The following is a 27,786-nucleotide window of genomic DNA, read 5'->3' as shown; positions in this document are numbered from 1 at the left end:
TTTCTAGCAATGGTTATTTAGTACAAGTTTGTGCCACACTATTTATTTACATACCAAGTATGTGCAGCAGGCAACCTGTCCGTGGATCTATCGTCTCTATGGATCTGGAATTTCTGTGTGCCATTCATACCTTCAAGGTGAGCAAACCCTTGAAGCGGTACCTTGGACGTTCCAGTCACAAACTGGAGGAACCTTGCACGATCAGCTTGATCAAACGATCTCAGAGCTCGCCAGAACCACTGAATCTGTAAAAATTTATTTTTTCAATTCTACCAATTATTGGTCTATCAATGGAACAGAAAGTATGTCAAATAAGATTAAGTACCAGTAGTATATTCAACTGCATTACATACAGTATTTAATGCACCAGCTGACTTTATTTTCTCCCCTTTTTTCATTAATTTAGTATTTACAACAAAGTTTGTATTTTTATGTGTACTTACTCATTTACTCAGTTCAGTATTTCAAATTGGGTCTTAAAAAGTACACATTTCTCAAAGTCTGAAGCTGGTGAGGTTGTGTATCAATTTAATACATATTTTTTTGCATGCCCTAATTGGAAAGTTTCTGACAAGTTCAGTTTATCTAAGAATATGTGCCGAGATTTTTTTGTCCTATAATTAAAACTGTCAATGAAGTTTGCTCTGAAGAAACAGAATAAAGCTGCTTTTTAAATCAAAAGAAATACGAGTTATGCAACTAATTACTCAAATCCTAAAAACTTGAGCTATCAATGAAGGAAATTAATACCAGGCAATCAAACTAAATAAAGTCCATTAACTTTACTTTAAATGTGTAAACAATATCATACACTTACATTCCTCCCTAAACATGGATTAGTGGAGAACAAAAACAGCACATGACATACCTGTAGTGAAGTGGACTGATATTTGTGATATTCAGAGTTAGCTTTCAGATCCTCTATATCAATTGTTGGCAGACCCGACAGTAATAGTTCCAATTCCTGTTCATTGAATATAGCTATTAACTTCTTTGGTACGATATCGTAAAAACCCTCGAGGAATGCACTCAGCTGTTGTCTAATTGCACCCGTCATCTTCATCTGACATACGTGTTTCACGTATTCATACTTTGTCTCCTCTGTTACATTGATGTTACGGCCATTTGGTATCAAATCACGCACCTGGTTGATACCAAACTCCATGATCTGAAGTAACCAGAAGAAAGCAATCAAGTAAGTGTTACTTCGGAAAATCTTGATTCGTTCCCAATTTAAAAAGCACTATACTGTTTTCAGGTAAGCATTTATCTACTATCTACACATTGACAGCTTGAAAATGATTTCTGTTCCAATTAATTAATTAGTTAATTCAGTCAGCCACTTTTACAATTAAAATTTTTTATTTTTTTTTGCAGTGTACAAGTAAGCTTGATTGATGTAAGAAAGAAACATCATTGTTTCGGCTGCAATAAAATAGTTTTTCAGTAAAATTATTTATTAATATCAATATTTTTAGTCCGGCTATTACGAGAATAAAGTGTGTAATTTATAACTAATCAACACCATTAGAAAGAGGGATTATTCCCTATATAATGGACAATGGAAAACTGTTTTCAACATCTGTAAACCATAATGATACAAACAAAACACAGTATAATTCCAACTTCGGATATGTTATTAAATGTCTAACTTCAGAATATGTTACTAAATGTATATACCTCTGTACTAAATGTGAGGTCATATCCTAGATCTTTGACATTGTTTTCCAGCAGGAAGACCAGACCCTGGTAGAACGAGTAGTCCTCTGTCTCCATGTCTACATACCTGAACACAAGAGTGAACAAATACTGTATAAAATACAACCAAAACATAGTCAACAAGTAGATGCTTTTGTAGAAAAGCACATGTCTCCCCCATAGTAGTAATAGGCAAGAAGTCAATAGGGGACAGGAGCAAAAGTCCAAGAGACATCAAAGATTGGCTGCAATAGGGATCACCTACTCGGCACGTCCAATCATCCCAAGAAGTTTCAACATTCTGGGCCTAGTGGTTGTGAAGTTATGGACTGGAAATGGTTTCCCCATGTTCTGACCTCAGTGACCATGACCTTTGCTCAAGCGACCCCAAAATCAATAGGGGTCACCCACTCTGTAAGTCCTATCACCCTATGAAGTTTGAAGGTTCTAGGTCAAATGGTTCTCAAGTTATTGATCAGAGATGATTTTCCAATTTCTGGCCCATGAGACCTTGAACTTTGATCAAGTGACCAAAAAATCAATAGGGACCATCTTCTCTACATTTCCAATCATCAAGGTTCAACATTCTGGCTAAAGTGGTTCTCAAGTTATTGATAGGAAAGAGTTTTCCATGTTCAGGCCCCTGTGACTTTGACCTTTGATCGAGTAACCCCAAAAACAAAAGGGGCCGTCTACTCAACAAAGCCCTATCATCCTATGAAATTTGAAGATTCTTGGTCAAAAGGTTCTCCAGATATTGATTGGAAATGAAGTGTGACAGACGGACAGGGCAAAAACAAAATGTCTCTCCCAGTGGGGTGGGACATAATAAAACAATAATGGAACACTAGTAAAATGTTTGCGAAACAGAATCTGCACCCCTCAAATGACACACCTTGCACAGGTTTAGGGCTGCCCCATGACATTGGCCTTTGCGGTATAAACCCGAAAACTTCTCAGAATACTTCACATTTTTGTAAAGTTTCATTGGAATCCTACGAATTTTAGAAAAATTACAGCTGTTGCCCATTTTTCACAACATGGACTAATAAACTATAGTACAGTTCAACTACTTTTAAGACATATTTAAATACATGTTCTTAGAAATCAAGATCTCCAACTCACTTAACAGCTGCACCAATTATATGTTTGTAGAAAGATCTCGTGAAGTAGCATTCCATCAGCTTGTTGTCGTAGATAGCCTTGGCAATAATGCGACCAACAAACTTGAAGTAACTGAGATGGTTGCTGTTACAATGTGATGAGGCATTGATGGTGTAGGTGACCCTGTCTCCGGGAGATGTACAGAACAAGGCATACATGGGATTGAAGATTTCTCGTGCGATGATGATGTACCACTCTCGTAACAAACCACCAGCATCCTGACCATCCTCTCCTATAACAGGCACAAAATTTAAACACTTAATAATCGGAGACTGACAAAGTAGCCTTTAATAAAGATGACCATGGATACCTTGAAATCTTTTATTTTCATAGCATGAAATTTCTCTGTGTTAATAAATATGTCTTGGGTAAGAAAGTGCTTTTGTTGTCATCTGTTTCATTTGATCATGCGAAAAATAAAACGAGTTTTCACTTTGGTCCAGTAGTAACTTACTGATCTGTTGTATTAGCCCTGAGCCACTGATCTATAATAGGCCATTACAAAATTATATTCTACCATCACAATCTAATGGACCATTGTTATTTATATCAGAACAATAAGAATTAAGAAGTGATCTGACATGGTACTGAAGTTTCCTGTATCAGTACTTTACAGAAATAAAGACAAAATGAACAATCTTTTTAAAACAAAATTTACACAAAAATCTGTAGTCAAACAAACTTCCAAAAGATGTTCAGTTTAATACCTTCAAAAACAATATAAAATCTGTGCTTCCATTCATCAGCTGTTTTTCTAAACAATTCCCTGAACGAGTCCTCAAATACATGTTCTCTACGCACATGCACTGCTAGGTCTTCTCTTCGTATCCCCTCGTCTAACCTCTCAAGCTCTTGACGGAAATAACGTCGCTTCACATCAAAGTCAAGAATACGTGTATGATCTACCAACACTGAAAATGGACCATCAGCCAGCGGAGTTGTTGACTGGCGCAGGATTTGGTTTAAGACTGTACGATGGGTTTCTGAAAATACAAGATAGTGTGAGGAGTCTCTCAAAATACAAGCTTATACTGAGAACAACAGGTGAACAACTAAGTAGGCTCCAGTGTAATTAGCTCAACAGATGCAGGTTCAGATTTGCTTTCTATTAGGGTGTCACAGGTTCAAATCCCAGGCAATGTTGTCTTTGACATAAGAAATTGATCAACTAACTGTAACATCTCCATAATTTGCACTATCTGATCTGGTAATAATCATTCCTACTAACTTTGACCACAGACACTTGCGGTCAGGAACCCCGTCCCCTCCTCTGCCCCTACGAACTGTTAACCAATATTTTTCAGCATCAAAACACATACTGAGCATATGTGATGATCATAAAACAGGTTTTGTTACAATTTCTGCATCTGTTGAAATGGCACTTTTTTACCATTAATGCTCTTTAAAAGTAATGACTGGCAACTGTGCATTTTCAAAACATGCTGAAATTGTGACAAACTTGTTATATAATCGTCACCAATGTTCAGTATGTTATAATGCTAAAAATATTGGCTAACAGTTGGCCAGAGCGTAGGAGGGTCCTAACACCCAAGGGTCTGCGAGTTCCAATTCGCAAGAGAATTTCACAATAAATGCAGAATGTGTCATTCAGCTAGACATATGACTCTGGCAAGGCTCCAACCTATGGTACCGAGAAGCAAATGATTAAGTGAACAGACTTAACTTTTGTTGAAATATTTCTGCATGATAAGGTCATCATAATTATTATGTCAATACTTTCATGACTGCATCTTTAAAAAGATGTTACCATTTTAAAATAATTTGCTCATTTTGCTGATCATTCGCAAGATGGTTTTTGTTTCTGTATGCTAGGTCCAGGCTTTATTCTACGTTACATGGATAAATGAAATTACACCATTACTTCCTGATATCATACATGTAGAACTACCTTAAGAAAGTTTCACCTTTGGAGTAAAAAATTTTGTACAAATAATTGTAGAGAACTTTTGTATCATACATATTTTACCATACATTTAAATTTGAAATGGGTATCATTTTAGAGAACTGCAAAAAATAAGCAAAAGGCAACTCACCAGCGAACTTTAGGAATTTTTGTGTATCAGGAGGTAGATTAGACACGGAGGTCTGAAGCGAGTTCTCTCTGTTTAGAGGCGGAACATCAGATGAGGGTGCTGGCTGTGGTGAGGGAGGCATGTCCATGTTCAGATGTGCTAGTTGATCTTCTCTTTTCACAGGCTTGTTGTCTTTCACTTTGTTCTCTTTCTCACCTGAATAATTACAGGTAGTCACATCATTTTATACATGTACATACGCATTTGTCTGTATAAATCTTATTGATGTTCCCATTTTGAAACAATAGACAATATCAACAAGGCAAGCCATAAAAACCATAGATTTAACATTTTGCTTCAGAAGTAGGTAAATACAGGCATGGGATTCAGTTAACAAGAGCACCGCCTTGCGGGTGCTGACGCTCATCTGATTTTTTTTGTGTAATAGAAATATTGTCCTACCCATGATTTTCTAAGTCTAAAAAGGGCCATCATTCTTGCAAAAAGCAGGATAGAGTTATGTTTTTTGATGTACAGTGTCCACTTATGATGGTGAAAAACTGTTGCAAGTTTTAAATCAATAGCTTTGATAGTTTATGAGAAAAGTTGACTTAAACATAATACTCAATCAAGAAAATGATTTTCTAAGTCCAAAAGGGGCAATAATTATTGCAAAAATCAGGATGGAGTTACGCTGCTTGCTGTACAGGGTCAGCTTATGATGGTGAACAAGTGTTACAAGTTTCAAAGCAATAGCTTTGATAGTTTAAGAGAAAAAGTTGACCTAAACATAAAACTTAACCAAGAAATCTGATATTTTCTAAGTCCAAAAGGGGCCATAAATCTTGCAAAAAGCAGGATGGAGTTATGTTTCTTGCTGTACAGGGTCAACTTATGATGGTGAACAAGTGTTGCAAGTTTTAAAGCAATAGCTTTGATAGTTTAGGATAAAAGCTGACCTAAACATAAAACTTAACCAAGAAAACTGATTTTCTAAGTCCAAAAGGGGCAATAAATCTTGCAAAAAGCAAGATGGAGTTATGTTTCTTGCTGTACAGGGTCAGCTTATGATGGTGAACAAGTATTCCAAGTTTCAAAGCAATAGCTTTGACAGTTTGGGAGAAAAGTTGACCTAAACATAAAACTTAACCAAGAAATCTGATATTTTCTAAGTACAAAAGGGGCCATAAATCTTGCAAAAAGCAAGATGGAGTTATGTTTCTTGCTATACAGGGTCAGCTTATGATGGTGAACAAGTATACCAAGTTTCAAAGCAATAGCTTTGATAGTTTAGGAGAAAAGCTGACCTAAACATAAAACTTAACCAGGCAACGCCGACGCCGACAACCGCTCAAGTGATGACAATAACTCATCATTTTTTTTCAAAAAATCAGATGAGCTAAAAATGATAAGCCTGAAAAATCTACTTTCCAAAGCCTGAAATGTCTATTTCCAGTCAAGTCAATTAAGAAAATTCTGGCAATCAAAAGCCTTATAAAATCAGGACCAGTTATGAAAAATCCAAGGTCTGCGTTCGCAAGTTGTAGCCAATTCAGTCAACTTTCCCAGTACATAATCATTCTGCATAAAAGGTCCTCGTAGTTCATGATCACACAAACTGGAAAGGGAAGTAATCTTTGGCAAAAATATATAAATAATAATGTTAAGCTCTTTGATATAAATCACAACTAAGTCTATATCAATTTACTTGTAAATCAAATTTTTACTGCCATAACAGATATAACAAGTATGTACCAGCGTGGACAAGGAAGAAAGCCTCGACAGCAGGTTGTAGTATTAGTACAGCATGATGATCTGGTGTTTTATCCAGTTCTGTCAAACACTCTCCCAATGTGAACCACAACTCTTCAAGGTCAATCTGCTCACTCAGTCTCGGCAACTGTACTTCTGCCTTTGGTGCCTCCATCTCAGTTGATGTTCCTAAACAGAAAAGAACAATAATACTTGAGACAATAAATACACACCACTTTTCAAACGTATATGAAGAAAAATTCTTCTGGAACTGGTTTAATGTCAATAGTTACGAAGACTACTATTTTCTGTTGAAAAGTCTTTGACGTTTACTATGAAATTATTCCAAGGGGCTAATTTTGAGGAATCTATTCCAAGAAATTAAATAAAGCCACCATATGTAAAGAAACGTTATATGAAAATATTACATTTAGTGTCCATGATATAAATCTTTTGATCTATATATAACCTTTTTTTTGTAAGAACTTTTTCAGAAGTCTTTTTTTCACCTGGTTTATCAGTTTCCATTGGAGTTTCACCTGTTTGTTCACCACCAGAAGCTTCAGCTGTTGTTGGCGCACCCTGTGCAACTACCTCCCCCTCCTGGGAAGTTCCTTGTTGTGATGCCAGGCCAACTGAACCGTGAACAGGAGGCGGAACATGTGGCGTGTCAGGAGTATTGTTGTCTGTGTCTCGTATATTTATCTCAACAGCTGGTGCAGGGGCAGCTGTTCCTTCTCTACGATTGTTCACAAACTGCATAATAGCATCAGCCTCGGCCTCTAACAGCGCCATTGCCTCTCCGAGGTGACGGAAGTCACGATTTGACGATCCAGTACCTGTCATCAATTTTTATTCACATCACTTTAAATAGTATAAATCATCTCGGATTAATTCCAAACAAATATTGTATTTTACTGTTTAAATGCGTTTCCTTTCAGTATCGTAAAAGAAATATGCACTAAAAACAGACAAAGAAAACTACTCATATTTGATTAAGCATCTAACAGAAACCGTGAGAGATCATAGAAATAAACAACCTGAGAAGGTTAATACGATGAAACTCTACTAGCTCAAGCATCCCTGCTCACTTTGGCAATCTGTGTGGTCCCAAGAGTTAAGACCTTTACATACATTTTCTATGATTGGATTACTCTAACCCTTCAATATCTTAAGCATTATGCCCATCCCCTTACAGACTTTGATCAATTGTTTATTTTACAGAAATCATCTTTTTCTCCATCATCAAATCATTACCTTGCCCTCTTCTTTTTACCTTAACCTCAAAAACAAGGTAGAAATAGTTACCTGTTCCTAACTTCTTCTTGTTGGCAGTTCTAGCAGCATCTCGTAGCTGGATGATCACCTTTAGTATCCTCAAGAAGAAATGTTGACTAGAAGACTTGCTCGTCAATGCCGTCATGGACGGTACCTGAAGCTCACGTCCACTCTTCATTTTCTTAGGCGCCGTGACCACCACTGCTTGACCAGTATACCTACAGTACAGTTATAAAACAATCATCAGCTGAAGCCATAAATTCTATTTCAGGAAAGAAATTCACCATCTGAAGTGTAAAGCATTTTTCAACTGTGCGAGTGCTCAAACAACTAAATTTGTAATAAGTAGCTAATTCTCTGAGAATCCATAAACCCATTGCCTAAAAAAACGAAGAGCAAACATTAACAAAATAATCTGAGAAAACTGAAAATAAACAAAGAAAATCTGACTGTTGGACAGTACCTATCATGCAGGACTCCTCTACCAGTAGATGTTGTTGAAGTCTCCATCTCTTTGCCTTCATCCGGTTCACCATCCGGACTCAACTTCTGGTTCAAACTATGCAGGTCATCTAGCAATATCCTGGAACAAATATTCAAATTTCAATATAATCTATATAAAATCTAGAAATGTTATGCTGTTTTTACTTTTGCAGGAGATGTTTAACATATGGTATCATCTTCACTTACTGTTGAAGTCAACTTCTTATTTATAACATTTCAGACATGTTTGCCATTTTTTCTTTAGAGAAGAGCATGTAATCCGTCTTCGTTTTTTCTGATACCTTGACATTTTGTTCAATACCAAACCTCAATGCTAAATCATTCAGCCATTATACAACAGTTTTCTGTTCTTCTTAAATGGTGCAAAAACCTATTGATACTGTAACACCAACAAACCTGATATGAGAGCACACTGTAAGGCCCAGTTCACGTGCACCAGCGAGCAGAAGTTTGAGAACTGATTGTCGGGTCGGGGTATTTGCGAAAGACAATTGGAGCAGTAGGTTTGTAGCATCTTCAAGACCTTCTTCGGAGCATGACTTGGAAGTGAGCACCTGTACTGCCATACTTAACTGACTCTCCAGAATGGCACTCTCTTCTACTGGCTTCTCGGGTTCTAGAAATACATAGAATTTGATTAGTCAAATGTCATATCTAAACCTTTCTCAGAATGTTCCAAGTTAAAATGACAGTTTGCCCCTTATCATTCAAAACATAAACCTCTTTTCTCCCTTTCAAAACAACAAACATGGACCTTCATGTAACCTATGGTTTACTTTGTTGACTTAAATAACTTGCCCCTCACTGCTTCATGTTCAAAACCCACTTAAACTGTAGAACTCTTTCATGTGACAGACCCATCTAGCAGGCTTACAGTCTGTTGCACTTTAAAGTTTCAAGCAAGAATCGGGAGTATCCAGAAAGATATAAGAATGTAGTCTTGAATGAAGCAAGGTATCACAGATGACTTGCTACAATCCACAACAGTTACTGTCGCTATTGATTTACTCCATGTAACGCTAGAACAGCAGAAACATGGGAAGAGAATAGCTGTCACTGGATACAATGTATATCATACTTTTTTTTAACAATCCTATAAATATATATATCAATATCAATATCAAGAGCTATGAGAACTTCATGCGTAATCATTAATATTCTAAAACATCTCTCACACCATAAATGATTACTAAAAGTTATGGTTCAACACCCTTTTTTTTCAAACAGTACCCGATGCCATTCAGATAGGTTACATTTACCTAATCAGTTCCTTGAATCTGTATCAGATCCCCCCTCCCCAAAAAAGAGAATCAAAGAATCAAAGTATATATGGAATCTGGAATATATCACGTTTGAGACATGTATAAATCTGGAATGTCATTGGTGACTTCTAAATTCATACTGTTGTGCTCTATTGAGCTAGCCAAGTAGGCTCCAAACTAATGAAACTTAGTTTCTCAACAAATATATGACTCACCTTTCTTTTGTTCGACAGGTTGTTCAGATTTCTCCTTGTCTTTGCTATCAGCAGATGGTGTGGACTCCGTCCCAGTACCACTGGCAGTATCGGTACTTGCAGCTGTACCTGGTGCCTGTATAGATTGATATATGGTTTTGATTAACATCAGTGCCGTGGCAAGTTGAGGTAGCATTTATTATCAACAAGACAAACTTAATGCTAAACTTTGGTCAAAATAGAAGCCTTATAAACTCATTTTACTCGATTATTTTCCCAGACATTTACAAAATTTTAAATATTTAAATAACCAAGTTGTCAATTAATGTTTGTTTCATCGCTTTAGAAGTTATAATTTAGGTAACTTACCATATGAGAACAGTTTAAATAGTAATACTGACCATATGTGAATGAATGTTTTTTTGTTATGGGTTAACGCCGGTTTTTCAAGAATATTTCATCAGTAACGCGGCAGTTACAACCTTACCAGTGTTCCTATTCTTACCAGTAATAAACTCAATCTCGCAATGTAACTTGGCAACGACTTACCTCACATGATAGAGTGGAGGACCAATGATTTCTGACCAATGTCGCTCATCAAATAGTCACGAGAACTGACGCTCCAGCCCAGGATCGACACCGCGATCCGCATCCGAGACGACCGCCAACTACCAAAACGCTAAAGCGGCGGTTAGAATGTGACTAGCTTTATACAATAGACACATGACTCTACTACCAGCGAAGACTATCAATCTGCAATAAGATTTGAATACTACATTCTCACAGATATTGCAGTATACAAATTTTAGTTCGTGCAAGAGTAGTGCACAATTACTTATCTCAGTAAATTCTTGTTGAAATCAATCTTTTAAATGGGAGATTTGGCTTAAAGATCTACCTGAGATGTGGGCTGTGGGGGAACCACAGCTGCTGTATTTTCTTGACGTGTGATGATTGAAGGCATCACCTCAATGGCACGAGACTGACTGCTGGTACCAGCTCCGGTGCTCCGCTCATTCTCGGACAGACCGCCGGAAACTAGACCAAGAAGCCGCAAAAGGCGGTCTGTTAGAAGCTGACTACGCTTTATCACAGGATGAGACAACATTGACATCAACTGACCCAGCGGAGAGCTATCAAAGTCTTTAAATCCGGGATCTTGGTCACTATTTACATTGCTATGAGTTCGTTGAATACCTTTTCCTTTCTTACTGCTACATAAAGAATCTAATTTCACTAGTAATTCCCAGAAGTCGGTGTCACGATTTTCTGACTTAGAATCTTGCTTTTCTATAGTTTTTACTTTGGGTGTGGCACCGGTCCCTGTAGTCACAGAAGTCTTTGTTTTATCACTTTCTTTTTCTTTATCATTATCACATTTTTGCACTTCCTTTGCCTTAGAGGGTAAAAACTGATTAGGAAACATTTTAGCTAGCGAGATCAAAGCATCAAGCACGTGACGGCACACTATAGGAGCCGCCTGCGGATGGATTGTCACCAAAGTATTTCCACTAGACGAGTGTTTCTTACCCAAGGCTCTGTGTATCTGGAAGACATTAGCCCTGCAGCCTAGAGCTGCCTCCAGACTGATGGATAACCATGGACCCTGACTTCTTGACTCCATCTTACTACTGCCTGGTCCCTCCGTCAGCATGGGACTTTGTGACTGAGACTTTTTTCCTTTTCCTTTCTCTGGAGTTCTCATTCTTTCTTCAATATCAACTCGGCTTTCAGCAGTTCTAGTTAATATTGATAACATTGCTCTAAGTACCCAAATACGTGTGGGTCCATGATAACACAGATTCCTTAATACACGATGCAGTCTGCCTGTATTTAATTTGGGCTCATCAACAAACAGCAAGACGAGAAGACAAGTTAAAGCCTCATGATCCAGCAGGTGGCGTCCCCGCAGTTTCAGTGTATTTGCGAATGCCATATTGTCTCTCCCGCCTCGATCTCCGAATATCCAATTTTGGCCAGATCTAGGCCCACGCCCAAGGGTACATCTTATTGTACCTAAAACAAAGAAATTGAAGTCATTCATATACATCAGATTAAGTTATTTTTAGTATTTTCCATGAAAAAGTAAAACATCTGAATATGTTAAACGAAGTACTGAGCCAATGTGAAAATGGTAATTTAAGAAAGTAAAAACATGGGATATTTTAGATATATTCAAGACCAAAGAACAAGAGGTGGTTTTAAAAGCAAGCATTTTGGCATTTCAAGTAAAGAGAAACAATTACCTGCATGTCTCAGTATAGAAGAAAGAGAACCACCCGATCCAGGTTGGGTAAACAGCCTCTCCTGCATGATTCTGCGATGTCTGTCCTCCAACTCTCTCCTCAATGTTTGAGCTTCGGCAGCCAGGTCTGCAGGCAGCACAGCCATCATGCTGTCATCCATGTCGGCCAGGACAGACTGGCGCAGAGTAGATGGTAAAGTAGCGAAAAAACTAGCTGGGTCAACGGGTGTCTCTGGGTTGGCTGGAGGATTAGTCTGGGCAGCCAGACGCTCTTGTTCTATACGTTGTTGGGCCAGCACCTACAGAAGTAATCAAAATCTTCTTACTGCTCTAACATATGGAAATCAAACAGAAACATTTAAGTACAGTAAGTAAAGCAGACTACAGAAAAAAACTTACAGAAAAATAATGTTGTGTTGAATTAAGCAAGGTATCAGAGGAAACTTGCTACAATTTATGACAGTTGCTATTGCTATTAATTTACTCCATGTAACACTAGAACAGCAGAAACATGGGAAGAGAATAGCTCACACAAGATACAACATACTCTTCTACAACCTCAAAACTATAATATGAGCCACGCCATGAAAAAAACAACATAGTGTGTTTGCAAACAGCATGGATCCAGACCAGCCTGCATATCCGCGCAGTCAAGTCAGAGTCCATGCTGTTCGCTTTTAAAGCATACTGCAATTAGAGAAACTGTTAGTGAACAGCATAGATCCTGACCAGACTGCGCAGATGCGCAGGCTGGTCTGGATCCATGCTGGTTGCAAACCCACTATGTTGGTTTTCTCACAACACGGCTATTATATAAAGAGACACAAAGGATTGTAAGACACATATATACTGGTATAAAGAATCTTGCAGCCACATTACCTCTTCCTGTATGTTAGGTGGTAAGGCAGCTAGGAACTCCGGGTTCACCTCCATGCCACCAGGGGTCTGGTTCTGTTGTTGTTCTCGGGTTCGAGCCTGTATACGCTGCATCCTCAGGTGGTCAGCTATCACCTCAGCTCGTATGTTCTCTGGTAGAGCGGCCAGGAAAGATGGATCTAAACCTTCGGGAACGCCACCACTAGTTGTAGCCTCTCCACCACTTGAACCTGCCACTGCCTGACTACTCTGAGGAACTGCCTGGGAAGGCTGACTGCTACAGGTTAACCAAAATATTAACTAAGTAGTTATATGGACAATCTATTTTTAGAAAACAGCAAAATGTTGATAAAGTAGCAGTAGCTCATTTGTCCCTTTATAACAATTTTTCTTTCTTTTTGACATGTTCCACTAAAACATAAGCCTTTCTTGTATATAAAGATACCTGGGAGAGTAAAAAGAGTACTAAATTTGTTAGTGGTCTTTACAGAAAACAGTTCAAAATCCAGGTTTGTCTGTAGATGGAACTCAACATTGTTGCTACTTGGACCATATCAAATACATGTATTTCAAACTAATACAGCTAATGGTTTCATTTTTTCAGGGTACTAAAACTTAAGGCACAAAGCTTTAGGCATAGTTACCTTGCTACTGTAGACACAGGTGTTGCGCCATCTGTGATGGAGGTTAGATTGGCCAATAAACGATCAGCAGTGATCTCCTGTGGGCTCCCTGTAATATCAAAGTACAGAGAAGATAGCAAAGATATTTCATATGCATTGAACTTCAATACCATATCCAACGAATGTCAAAGATTGACATAAAATAGCACTGTTTTCTTCTACAGTAGTGTATTTAAACAAAGTGCTGGAAATAAAATAACAATGCTAAGTTCCAATATTATCACTCCCTGCATAACATGTATTTTTCCTTTGTTTTTTTTTTCTCCCCACCCCAAAATATATTTCCAAGGAACAAAGAGAAACTATCAAGGTATTTGACATTTTACTCAGTTTTACAAGATAAAACGTACTGTACAAATATAAATAAACGTAGTTTCTTACGTCATTTAAGACACCAGTTTTAAGACAAAGCTTTCCAGTACCAGAAGTCCCTGATCAGTATAACATGAAATACAGATTCATACCAGATTTCTATAGATTTGCCTCATCCAACAGCCAAAGTTCTGCATACAAGAAACTGATACTTAAAAAGTTTTAGCAAACTAACAAAATATTGCTTTCTTAAAATGTGGTTTGCCATTTATTATTACAAGAAATGTCCGCCTTACAAACCTGAAGCAGAGGAATGAACAGTAGCAGCATCAGAACTTGTAATGTTAGATATCTCCTCGGGAGTGATCACCCCTGACTCTATGTCTGCCCTAGGTGGCGCTCCACCAGTGGCCGCGGAACGTGGGCCACTACCAGCTTCTGGTGTCTCATCAGCATCAGCAGTAAGCAACAAAGATGCTAGGTGACTCATTGGGAGATTGGAGGATCCTGTCCCTCCCTCACTCGTCGTCAGTGGTGTCTGGGGAAACACTGAACTACGAAGGTATGACTGGAATATATCTGTTAGATTGTTTCTGAAATAATTCACAGTGAAATATCAATCTTAGCCATCCACCTTTCTAACACAAATAATTACCTACAAATGGTTTATAATCAAGATGATTTTTTTTGTAAAAGTTGCCATCCAACTCCAAAAATATTAGTATGTGCCGATTTTAGTGTTAAGAATCCTTGTCATTCTACAAGAGAAATAAAGATAAATTATTTTCCAGGTTCACTATTTTAACTAAACAGAAGTTTCAACAATTACTGCATAGTGTGATGTAAAAAAAAAGTCGAGGTAAGATTACACTTTTGCAAGTTTAATGCAATTTATTCAACATACCCAGTTGCTTGCTGGCCTGTACCAAACCTATCCAATCGAGGGGCCATAGGTGTAACCAGAGGTATATTCTGATTGGCTGGGGTATACAAGGCGGCTGTAGGTACATTACTGAATGATCCACTTGTAGATATTGGTGCTCCCAGCCCTGATGGCATCAGTGGGGTCAGCTGTGGCATAGCCAGGTTAGCAAATGGGTCCTGCATCCGAGTCGCAGCATTCGATGATGGTGTTAGTCCCACTGAGATTGGAAGAGGTGTGCTTGCAGAAAGTGGAACTTGCTCTGGAAATGATGGACTAGGAACAGGCATTGTTGGTGGGGCAAATATACTGGCTACAGATGGAGGGGGAACTGACATCGGAGTGGTTGTAAACTGAAGAGCTGTTGGCTGTGGTACTGGCATAGGTGTTGACTGAACATTCTGCTGATTTCCAAATCTCTGCAGCAAGTTAGTCTGATTGGTTGCTACAACATCTGGTGTGGAGGAGTTGAGTGGTGTAGACAGTGGCGGCATCGCCTGGAAACCTGTTGGAACATTTGTTGTAGTTACAGCTGTACTAACAGCCAATGCTTCTTCTACCATCTGCTCAGCTATCACTTCCGCTGCTGCTGCAGCCTCTGATGCACCTGAAATAGTTAACAAGTTAACTATAGACATCCTGAACTTACCTTGATATTAATGTCAAAGAAATTCTTCTGACACAATACACATTATCAAATGGACACCAGAGTTATATCTACATTTCCATGCGACTACAATATTGTTAACAATATACAAGCCTTTGACTACTAAATATCGCATAGATGTTGTGCTTTGTGCAACTTGCAAAATACAGTGAAACATGTATTAAGCAGCCAGTCAAGCTACCTGTACAAGTCAAGTGGCTCCTTAAGACAAGTTGGTATCAGAACAAAAGGTCATTTTTTGAAGTTACATGACTGTTTGCTTAAGGCAAGTGGTTTCTTAATAAAGGTTACCACAAAGGCAGGTTCAACAGTATTTTGATGTACAGTTCAACCTATCAATAAGCACCATCCTGGAAAAATATCACATGTTCAGTCTTCTGTCAAATCCTCTCATTTACCTATGTATAAAACTTTTCACCTCTTTATTTATAACCTTGTATTCTACCTACTGGGAAAAACTGACAAAGACCAACTGTACAGTATAGAATCAAGAGGTCACTTACTGATTTGTCCCGACTGGGAACTGGTGGCTGTTGTACCAGTAGATACGGACGTAACCTCGCCAGGTAGAGGAATGTTACTGACATCAAGTACACCTGTACTTACTGGCGCCTGGATGCTTGTAGTTGCTGGTGATACCTGCATACAGCATTAACAATGGAAATCATTTAATTAAAAACAAAAGAAACAAAACAACATCAAACCCCTTTCATTACTGTTTGTAAGATAAATGATAAATATTTAGCAGTCAACATCAATAGAAAACAAAGATGATCATGTTTCTCATAGTTACTCGTGCAAATGTATACCAGGTTGTTCTTGTACCTTTGACAGCCAAAAATTTACATATAAATAAAATGAAATCTAACAGAAATTACCGGTATGACTTTTACCGAATATGAGTCATATTCGCGAATATGAGATTAAATACCGAATATGAGATATATTTTTTTTATTTGTGAACTTAATTATTTTTTGTTAATATCAAACAATAAAACATATTAATAAGATATTTCAGGCGAAATTTGGGTGGATTTGAAGCATTTTTTAGGTATTTGATTACAATAATTCACCCGAGCGCTAAGAATCTCATATTCGTGTATGCGGATAATGACCGAATATGAGATGTAAATATTTCTATTTTGATCTAAATGAATTATTTTTTATACAAAACTTTTATGTATATTATCATTATAGTTCAGGCGAAATTTGGGTTGATTTGAAGCACTAAAATGTATTAATATGAAATAATTCATTCAAGCTGTATCAATGTCATATTCCTTTATGCGTGGTTAAGACCAAATATGAGATGTACTTTTTAAATCTATGAATTAAATGTATTGTTTTTCATATTAAACTGTAATATATATTATCATGATATTTCAGGCGAAATTTGGGATCATTTGAAGAACGGATAAGGTACTTAAATGAAATAATTCACTCCAGCAGTGAGAATCTCATATTCGTGTATGCGCAGCAAAGACCAAATTTGAGATGTATTCTTTGTATTTATAAATTAAAATATTTTTTTTATACCAGACTGTAATATATATTATCATTATATTTCAGGCGAAATTCGGGTTGATCTGGCGCAGTAACAATGTATTTATTTGAAATAATTCATTCAAGCTGATTCAATGTCATATTCGTGTATGCGTGGTTAAGACCGAATATGAGATGTACTTTTTAAATCTATGAATTAAATGTATTGTTTTTCATATTAAACTGTAATATATATTATCATAATATTTCAGGCGGAATTTGGGTTCATTTGAAGAACGGATAAGGTACTTAATTGAAATAATTCACTCCAGCAGTGAGAATCTCATATTCATGTATGCGCAACAAAGACCGATTATGAGATGTATTTATGAATTTTTTTTTTAAACCAAACTGTAATATATATCATCATTATATATCAGGCGAAATTTGGGTTGATTTAAAGCACTAATAATGTATTTATTTTAAATCATTCACTCAAGCTGTATTGATCAATGTCATACTCGTGTATGTGCGGTAAAGACCGAATATAAGTTGTAAAAATATCATCTATGAATAAAATGAATTATTATTTATCATCACACTGTAATATGTATTATCATAATATTTAAGGCAAATTTTGGATTGAATTAAACACTCAGATATCTAAATGAATTCACTCCAGCAGTCAGAATCTCATATTCGCGTGTGCGCGGAATAGACCGAAGACCGAGATGTAATATTTCTTAATCGTCAATTCATTAAAGCATTTTTATAAGCTATTTATATGAAATAATTCACTCAAGTTGTATCAATGATACATTATCAGTTATATATATATATATATATATATATATATATAGCTCAAATATCGTATACGGGCATTATTATATTTTTATTTTCAATTGAGAAAAAAATTCTTTAATGACACGCATTGAAAACATTTAATAACTTAAACTTTGATATGTCATGGTCAGTTATCGTATATATGAGTCAGTTACTGTGTTCAAGAAAAAAACAAAACATTTAAATAAATGGAATAATAAACAAACACCGATCTTTTTGTGCTATTAAACATCATATGTGAAAATAGGGGGAAAAGATTCTTTCATGGTGCGCTTTGAAGACATTAAATAATTTTATCATTTTTCTGTGTATATAGCTTAACGATATGAAAAAAAAACACACACACAAAAAACAGCAACCATGTAAATAAAGTAAAAGATAAACAAATGCCACGCTTTTTTTGCTATAAGTGGATTTTTGTTAGTTTTTGCCAAAAAAAACCCTGTTAATCTGATAATCAGTGATAAATTGGTGTTAATTATCCCTTTAAGACAATGATATAAATAATTAATCAGAACATCCAATAATAACTGAACTAACCAGATTAAACTCCGCTGTTCGAATTGCGCTAATTGTTTCCAACTGTGTCAACTGAGCACGGGCACACGTCCCAATTATGTGGCCCCAATAAACACGATTTATTCGGTATCCTCGCAAATAATACAAATGTCATCGTTTTTGTACTTCTTATTCGCTCATTCGAGTGATATTTTTACAATTATTTTTCAACTTGGATAACTTTCTTCTGAGTGGAAAAAAGAATGTGAAGAAATATTTCGTCAGTTCTGTTTCCCGTCAAAATGTGTGCCATAAAATGTTGTGATATATTATGAATGTCTACAATATTTCACAAAACAATAGCAGACATATAAGTCAATACGCAACGTATATATGTCACCGTTAATACGTAATCATATTGAAATACACTTCATCTTTAATATGATCTAATGTTTTGCGGCTTTCGTGAATAAATTAGAAACCAGAGAAGAACAAACTTACACAAAGTATATAAATTAAATGCAAAATAAATAAAAACGCCATAATACTGCGCGGTACTTATATAGACTTGTACATATGAAGTGATATATATTCCCGACATGATACTTGTATTCCGTTTTTTTGATAAGTTGTATTCAATGGGGAATCGTTTTATTTTAAATGTTATAATGACATTGCTCATTATTTTCTGCGTATATACATAGATAGTTGTTTTGTCAGTCACTGAAAAGTGGAAGAAGATATATTGATTAAAAGAAGAAAAATTCAACAGATCAACCCCCGCAATGTGTATACGAATGTAAAACTGGTTTCAAACAGAGTTACGTGCGCACATGCCACCCTTCACAAGTTATCAGATCTATACATTTCTTTAAAACAAGAGCCGTTACCACACATGATGTATCAATCACATGTTAAAGCGGTTTTGCGGCACCGGCAGAACAGTGCTCGGTGTAGATAAAACGTACAATTTAGGCGATTTTCATGTAACGCCAACCGTATATAAAGATTTGTCAGTCAAAAGGGAAAGCTCAAAACAACATCCTATCACTTTCGGGCCGACTTTCATACACACTAACTCATCTGAAAAAGCGTACTATTCTTTCTTCCACGACATAGCAGACAATTTACAAATGGATGAAATTAAAAACTTAGTTATAGGCTCGGACGAGGAAAAATCTTTTAAGGTAGCAATCGAACGTTGCCTACCCGGAAGTACACATACGTTATGCACGCGACATCTTCGACAAAACACAAATAATTACCTTGAGGATCATGTAGGCTATACAAAACCAGAACGAATACAATTAACCGATGCGATATATGGCGAAGATGGGTTAACATTCGCGAAAGACATTGACACATTTGAATATAAACTTGATCGCATTAAAGAAAAAATAGAAACATATGATGGAAATTGTGGAGATAAAAAATTCATGCCGTATTTCACAGACAAACTGTTGCCAGTGCTAAAACACTATGTAATAGAGCCGTGCAATAATGGTAAAATTGAACGCGGGTGGACAAATAATAATTGTGAATCGGGAAATCACATTCTGAAATCAGCTACTGGTTGGAAACGCACTGACATTCCGAATTTTATAAATCTACTGGCTGACATTGTGGATGCGGAGCGTACTGAACGCTGTCGCGCAATTCGGGGAGCGGGGAATTATGAACTGGACGAAATGTATTTGCATCACAAAATAAAATTTTCATGCATCAGAGACAATGCGTCATTTAATAGCAACAACAACCACTTTTTTGTTATTTTTGATTACAAAGAAAATTTATGTTTTCGTACTTTTGTAGGTATAGGTATGACATTTTTAAGTAACTATTTATTACTTTCAAAATTGTTAAAATAATTAAAAGTAATGGGCCATGAAGAGAGTTCCTCCTCGTGGTGTGGCCTGGATGTTGCATTTCGCATAAAGAACAGAATGCTGAATTCCACGATCAATGGAATCGTTTCATTGTTATAGAATATAAACTTGATAACGACTGAAACAATTTTTTTTGTGTGTGTGTAGAAAATATACCTTGAAATATATAATTTCGAAATGCGAAATGCAATAACTGAACACTCTCAATAAAAACTTTTATTAGTTCTTCAAACCAACTCAAATTTCGCCTGAAATATTATGATAATATATATTACAGTTTGGTATTAAAAACAATACATTATATATATATATAAACAGGAATATGAGATTCTAAGGGCTCTGGTAAAGTATTCTAATAAAATACCGTATTAATGCTTCAAATCAACCCAAATTTTGCCTGAAATATTTTATTAATATGTTTTTCTTTTATTTAAACAATAATTTAATTTATAAATACAAAGAATACTTCTCAAATGCGGTCTTTGCTGCGCATACACGAATATGAAATTCTAGCTGCTGGAGTGAAGTATTTCAATTAAATACCTGATTCGTTCTTCAAATGAACCCAATTCTCGCTTGAAATATTATGATAACATATATTATAGTTTGATATAAAAAAACAAAAACAACAACATTTAATTCTTAGATTAAAACAGTAAATCTCATATTCGGTCTTTACCACGAATACACGAATTTATGACACTGATACAGCTTGAATGAATTATTTCATATTAATACATTTTAGTGCTTCAAATCAACCCAAATTTCGCCTGAAATATAATGATAATATACATAAAAGTTTTGTATAAAAAATAATTCATTTAGATCATAATAAAAATATTTACATCTCATATTCGGTCATTATCCGCATACACGCATATGAGATTCTAAGCGCTCGGATGAATTATTGTAATTAAATACCTTAAAAATGCTTCAAATCCACCCAAATTTCGCCTGAAATATCTTATTAATATGCTTTATTGTTTGATATTAACAAAAAATAATTAAGTTCACAAATAAAAAAAATATATCTCATATTCGGTATTTAATCTCATATTCGCGAATATGACTCATATTCGGTAATAAGTCATACCCGAAATTACCACCTTGTTTCTGCTTTTTATCTCTTCTCAGATTTATTCTTTATGTTGACTAATTTGACAGAAAATAGCTCAGCGCTAGTATTATTTGTTAAATTAATATCCAACTATAAATAAAGTTTCTTGTATCTTGACACCTGCCCTACAAGATGAACCAAAAACAAAATGAAATTATTTACAGAATGCTAAATAACTGCAGATGCCCTAAAATACCAACAAATTTTAACCCCACAACTAAGCTTTTGCAATCAAATTGGAAGAGTTAGTTATATTAACTCACATCCATTTTCTGTTCAGTATTTTTCTTTGCTTGTTCCTCGGCTTTCTTGGCAGCTTCTTCCTCTGCTGCTTTCTTTCTTTTCTCTCTCCTTTCACCCAACTCTTCATCACGCTTCTTCTCCAAAACCTCAATAATTTCTGGTTTAATGGCTGCAATGCAAGCATCTTTTATTTATGCTTAAACACAACAATGATACATGTATAATGACTAGCCACATATATATGCATACAGTTAGCAATCTTCTATTATTTTAAATATTAATTTACCTAAGATAAACACATTTTGGCATTAAGGGCTTAACAAGAAAATTTACACAAAAGGGTACGTGGCACTGACATGGTAACTTTTTTCTATACTATCCAACTATTGTAAATCCCTAGTCCATCTAGAATGAAGCAACATGGAAATAAAATCTATTCTCAATACTTTGTTCTAAATCTAATATTTGCATTCAACAAAAATTACTTAAAAGATTAAAACAAAACACTCCCTATAATGTAAGTACGTACTCCTTTTTCATTAATATGAGAAAGATTGAAGATGAAATCATTGCTTACCAGCCATGCAGTCATGTATACTATCACCATCCAGGACTTTGGCCTCCTCTGTCCATCTGGTCAGTGTATTTGGCACGCTTGACAGGGTACCAACACCCATACCTCCTCCAGAGTCTGGTGGGTATGAGTCCTGACATGAATAATTAATAAATATTCATAACAAATGAAAACCAAACATACAATTAAATTAACAATTTTTTTTTCACAAGCCAACTTTAAACACAATATATAGACTGACCATTTTCTGCAAACTGATAACCAATATGTGCAATTCATTTTCTCGTGTCTTTTTTACCACACATCCATGAAACAGATTCTATGCATCAAACATTACCAACACCATATTTTGCTTAACCAACTTTGGTTTACACTGTGTTCAGGATGTTACCATATTCACTGTGGAATAAACCAGCATGACTTGTACAACCATCTGGGGAATAGCCAGTGATTTTATCTCACACAAAGTACATCAATCAGAGACAAAAATCTCAGATCTGCAGTTTATCTGTGTTACAGCCTGACTGTATTGATGAAACTAAGAAAGAAACACCAAGATGAATACACATAAGCTTAAAACTAACTATTCAGGCATATGCAGGGTCTTCACAAGAAAGCAGATGAAACAATTTTGCAAGAAGACGCACCTTTAAAATATCATATGCGCAAAACTTTTCTATGTTACTCTCGCATAAAACACTTGGATTCAAAAATTATATAATATGAAAATGCTTACAGACTATCATATCAAATTCAGCTGGTGACCAGCTCCTACTGAAAACCCTGCATATGTATAAGTGTGTAATATCTACTGTGGAATAAACCAGTATGGTACACGGAACCATCTGGGGAATAGCCAGTACTTTACTATAGCACAAAGTTGATACAACTGAGAAAAGTTCTCAATCTTTCAAATAGACATTTATGCTGTTTTACATAATGGTGAGAGTAAATATATCTTCCATACCCACTGCTAATATAATGTACTAACGTTCTTCCCATACTGCAAGAGAACTACAGCTATGTCAACTAATATGAACTCACCTTTCTTCATGCATACAAGCAAAAATATCTATAACAACTCTGAATTCAGGTAATTAATCCCCAGGTGTTAAAAGGTACACCATATTCTTTTTTACGAAATCAATAAGAACAACAAAAATCCTAAAATGATGTCTCCTGTAAAATAAGCCAGGCTATGAACGTTCACCTTGCTAAATTTCTAACATTGACTGATCTATCATTCAGTTTGGGCAGTTCCATTTGTAATGCGAAGGGGGTGTTCACTGAAACTTTACTGACAGAATAGCGAACAGTGCAGACCATGATCTGCCTGCAGGTCTGTGCCTGCACTGGTCACAAAGGCTAAATCACTCACCGCCAGTAGGCTAAAGGTTTAAATCCCAACATACTGTCTACCATGGAATATACCAGACTAGTAGTATCAACTATCTGGGGAATAGCCAGTACTTTCATATAGCACAGAATGTACACAGCAAGTAGAATAAATCTTACTGCACCTGTATCTGTGCTTTATTCTGACAAATCTTTACATACTGACACAAATACTGAGAGATAAATATATAAAAGACAGTCATCTTGATTCTTAATTCCAAATTCCATAATCCAGTCAGGAATTTTCAACATGGATGCCTTTTGGCGCTATAACAATCCTTTATGAAGTATTAATAAGCTCTAACAATTTTCTCTCTTTTGATGATATATAATACATTAACAGTAAAACAAGGCTTTCTAGAGCATCAGAAACTCGAGCATCCAAGGCAAGCTTGAGCAACTGAAGTCATCCCCAGGTGTTTTCCTTATACTTTCTATATTTGGATCATTTGAAAGCCAGAATAACTCCAGCCTTTTGCTCTTTCCCTTGCAGCCTCGAGCTATCTGGTGTACTAGTACATTCCATACCTGGAACAATTCCTCCAGGATATCTTCCTCCTGTCTTGAGATGATTCTCAGATCATTGTTAGAGAGGACCACCCTCGTGTGGGCGGGGCCAGCAGTCGTGTTCATACTGTTTGTAAGCTGTAGTACATCTGCTGCTGTTTGCGGGCCCAGCAACCTGGAACATTACAAAAAGTTTCATCTATCCCAGATAAAACACATTAAACAAGTTAATTTCTACCCTCTTTCAATCAAGTAGCTAGAAAAATGTGTAATTTCTGCGCTTCCTCTGCTGAAGTAAGGTAAAATGCAGACTATTTGTAATATTGGAAACTCTAACTTCAGGAGAATGCCTTTAAATGTACTTCACAACATCAAATGTAAATCAACACCATAAATGGTAAATAATAATTCTCATTAGTATGAAAATTTATCTCCAGTTTGACAACTTTTTAAACAGTAACTTACTCTGACCAGCTTTTTTACATAATTAACTCATCATAAATAAATATAGCCTAGGATTCGAAGTAAATCTAGAGATCTGCCCCATGAAAGTGGACAAATTAGTTTTTAAATGTAGCTGTTATTGCCTTATTACAAATCCTATAAACATTCTAATACCTCTGTAATATAACAGGTGGATTTGGCGGACGTGGGAAGTTTACGTGCAATGTCTGAGAGAGAGGGTTATATCTACACATGCCACGCTGTCGTCGCTGTAACCGCTGCAACCGTGTCGAGTCCGCCTCAGATTGTCTTACCAACAGCGGATGTATACTTGTCACATTACTGGGAGCGGGAGGTAAACTGGGAGCTACAAAGGAGATAGAAGCTGATAACAGGCCTCCTAGCAGGCCTGAACAAAAATAAAGGTTTTTATAAAGGCTCCAATCTATGGAAATACAGGCCTTTTAGTGTAAAATATTAAAAAATAAAGAGTAAATAAAGGCTATTTTTGTCGGAATTCTCGTTGAAAACACATAATATATAATTATAGGTATTTACTAAAAAAAGTTAATTTATATATGGAAACCCACACTCTAAAACCAGATATCAGAAATAGGCATGTTTGATATTATCTCATACTGTTTGAATTATACATTATGATTGATATACATACCTAACTTAATGGGTATACCTACTTTCACGGCACATTTATATCACTTTTTTGTATATGGTTCCTGTTTTTTATACATTGTACAGGCTTTCAAACACTATTTGGCAAAACATTAGGGCTAAAATTAGGGCTGTTTTTGCCAAAAAATAAGGGCTAAATTAGGACTAAATGCCCACAGGTCAACATGTCAAGCCCGTCCTTTTATATATTGTTGCTTTTTGCAGGTGCACCATTCTAGAACAAATGTGTCTCCAACATGTTTTTGATATACAGGTATGAAATGGTGGACACTGGTGCCTTTATTTGTTTACATATTGAGGTACTGGAGGGGTACTTCTCTCAATTGTGGGGAGGGGGTTAGGGGCTCTCCCCTGGAAAATTTTAAAATACAGGTATGAAATAGTGGGTGCTTGTGACAATTTGTGTATTTTTTGTTCTAAATTTTGAGGCATAGGAGGGTGTAGCCCCCAAATTTTAGGGAGGTAAGGATGCTGCCACCCTCTGAAAAAATTTAAAATACAGGTATAAAATGCTTGATTGTAGTGCATGTTTTGGTCTAATTTTTGATGTGTGGTAGAGGGTATCCCTGTAGTTTTAGGAGGGTCAAGGGAGTCTTCCTCTGGAAATGTTTTGAAATGTAGATATCAATGGTGGCCTCTGGGGAACTTATATAAATTTTGAGGTACTGAAGAGGCAATCCCCTCATTGGAAGGGGGATCAGGGGGTCCTCCCCCTGGAAAATTTTGTAATAGAGAAATGGAATGGTGGCCTCTGGTGCGTTTTTGGGCCTAATTTTGAGAAAATATTTATTCCTTGCCAAAATAGTTGAGACAAACTTTGATGAGCCAAATGGCGGCACAGGCTCCTGGGCCCAGCCATGGATCTAGGCCTGATCACTCAATGAAATAAATCTATGTTTCATGAAGATGTAGCCTTGGAACTCATGGGAACTGATAGAAGCAACCTCTGAAAATGAAGCTTGAAGAAAATAAACTTCAATAAATTAATTGGATCATTATATGCATGACTTTGTGCAAAGACAAATTTAAGTTCAGACAGATATTACAAAAAAATTAGGGACAATTGAAAAAAAATAAGGGCTTTTTTAGGAATCTGGCCCTTTTTGAGCATTGTTTTAGGATTTTAGGGAGACCTAAAAAAAATTAAGAATTTTTAGGAATTTTAGGGCCACTTGAAAGCCTGAATTTGTAGTGTCTACATCAACTTTGCTCAGAATGCTGTATCTTCACCAGACCTTGTCCAGTGTACCATAGTGTAAACATCATGTCACCAGACCATTTCAAGCATTCAGCTCCATGGTACCTTATGCTGAATACATGGAACACCTATGGTCTGGTGAACACTACTGCAAACATCTACATGTATGTGGTCTGGTGAATACAACAGCATTCTGAAAAACTCAAGATGAAAGATACACAAGCAGTATCCTAATGACAACACTTAAAAGGGAGGGAAATACAGCAGTATAACTATTACTTGCCTTTAACTGGCACGGCAAGCAGTCTGAACAAAAATATAGGTTTTGAGTGAAAATTACAGGCTATTTGGCCGTTTTAAAGGTTTTTTCAGAAGATTTAAAGGTTTTAAAGGTTTGCTCTGAAATTAAAGGTTTTTAAAGGTTTTAAAGGTTTCACTAGGAGGCCTGTGATAATCTTTGTTCTATCCAGTTAGCAAATACAAAAACTTACAAAGAAAAGACAAAACTAACTAGAAAATGCTTTTGTGAAAAAGCGCATGTCTCCCCCAATGCAAAGTCCTATAGGCAAGAAGTCAATAGGGGTCAGGAGCGAAAGTCAAAGAGACACTGATGGTTGGCTGCAATAGGGATCATCTACTTGGCATGTCCAGTCATCCCGCTAAATTTCAACACTCATGGCCTAGTGGTTCTCAAGTCACTGTTCAGGCACCTGTGACCCTGACCTTTGATCAAGTGACCTCAAAATAAATAGGGGTCATGTACTCTGCATGTCCAATCATCCTATTAAGTTTCAACATGGTAGGTCAAGTGGTTCTCAAGTTATTACCAAAAAATGATTTTACATGAACAGGCCACTGTGACCTTGACCTTTAATAGACTGACCCCAAAATCAATAGGGGTCATCTACTCTGCATGTTCAATCATCCTATGAAGTTTCAACATTCTGGGTCAAGTGGTTCTCAAGTTATTGATCGGAACTGGTTATCAATGTTCAGGCCCCTGTGACCTTGACCTTTAACGGAGTGACCCCAAAAACAATAAGGGTCATTTACTATGCATGAACAATCATCCTATGAAGTTTCAACATTCTGGGTTGAGGGGTTCTCAAGTTATTGATTGGAAATGGTTTTCCATGTTCAGGCCCCTGTGGCCTTGACCTTTTAACAGAGTGACCCTAAAATCGTTAGGGTTCATCTACTCTGCATGACCAATCATCCTACAAAGTTTCATCATTCTGGGTCAAGTGGTTCTCAAGTTACTGACCGGAAATGGTTTTCAATATGCGGGCCCCTGTGACCTTGACCTTTCACAGAGTGAC

General features: G+C 36.4%; 1 protein-coding gene across 4 annotated transcripts in view; it reads right to left on the bottom strand.

The window, feature by feature from the left end:
* The window catches only part of LOC123530482 (E3 ubiquitin-protein ligase HUWE1-like), a 110,668-nt gene that overhangs the window by 3,528 nt on the left and 79,354 nt on the right, over positions 1–27,786 (bottom strand). For 3 of the 4 annotated variants that reach the window (XM_045311256.2, XM_053521301.1, XM_053521300.1), the window contains 23 exons: positions 24,754–24,946; positions 24,157–24,310; positions 22,237–22,366; positions 21,680–21,828; positions 16,094–16,229; positions 14,906–15,530; positions 14,302–14,594; positions 13,651–13,738; positions 13,010–13,283; positions 12,132–12,429; positions 10,784–11,901; positions 9,907–10,021; positions 8,826–9,045; positions 8,389–8,508; positions 7,956–8,143; positions 7,157–7,486; positions 6,651–6,836; positions 4,917–5,111; positions 3,570–3,845; positions 2,824–3,094; positions 1,681–1,786; positions 869–1,168; positions 55–245 (listed from right to left, as the gene is read on the bottom strand). In XM_045311256.2, the coding sequence (XP_045167191.2) occupies positions 55–245; positions 869–1,168; positions 1,681–1,786; positions 2,824–3,094; positions 3,570–3,845; positions 4,917–5,111; positions 6,651–6,836; positions 7,157–7,486; positions 7,956–8,143; positions 8,389–8,508; positions 8,826–9,045; positions 9,907–10,021; positions 10,784–11,901; positions 12,132–12,429; positions 13,010–13,283; positions 13,651–13,738; positions 14,302–14,594; positions 14,906–15,530; positions 16,094–16,229; positions 21,680–21,828; positions 22,237–22,366; positions 24,157–24,310; positions 24,754–24,946 (5,956 nt within the window). The remainder of the gene's footprint in view (positions 1–54; positions 246–868; positions 1,169–1,680; positions 1,787–2,823; positions 3,095–3,569; positions 3,846–4,916; positions 5,112–6,650; positions 6,837–7,156; positions 7,487–7,955; positions 8,144–8,388; positions 8,509–8,825; positions 9,046–9,906; positions 10,022–10,783; positions 11,902–12,131; positions 12,430–13,009; positions 13,284–13,650; positions 13,739–14,301; positions 14,595–14,905; positions 15,531–16,093; positions 16,230–21,679; positions 21,829–22,236; positions 22,367–24,156; positions 24,311–24,753; positions 24,947–27,786) is intronic. The other variant, XM_053521299.1, reaches the window with a different exon arrangement.

The sequence above is a fragment of the Mercenaria mercenaria genome, chromosome 13, assembly GCF_021730395.1.
Source record: "Mercenaria mercenaria strain notata chromosome 13, MADL_Memer_1, whole genome shotgun sequence".
Classification (NCBI taxonomy): domain Eukaryota; kingdom Metazoa; phylum Mollusca; class Bivalvia; order Venerida; family Veneridae; genus Mercenaria; species Mercenaria mercenaria.
Note: the sequence above shows the minus strand (reverse complement) of the source record. Positions and strands in the feature narration are given on the sequence as shown.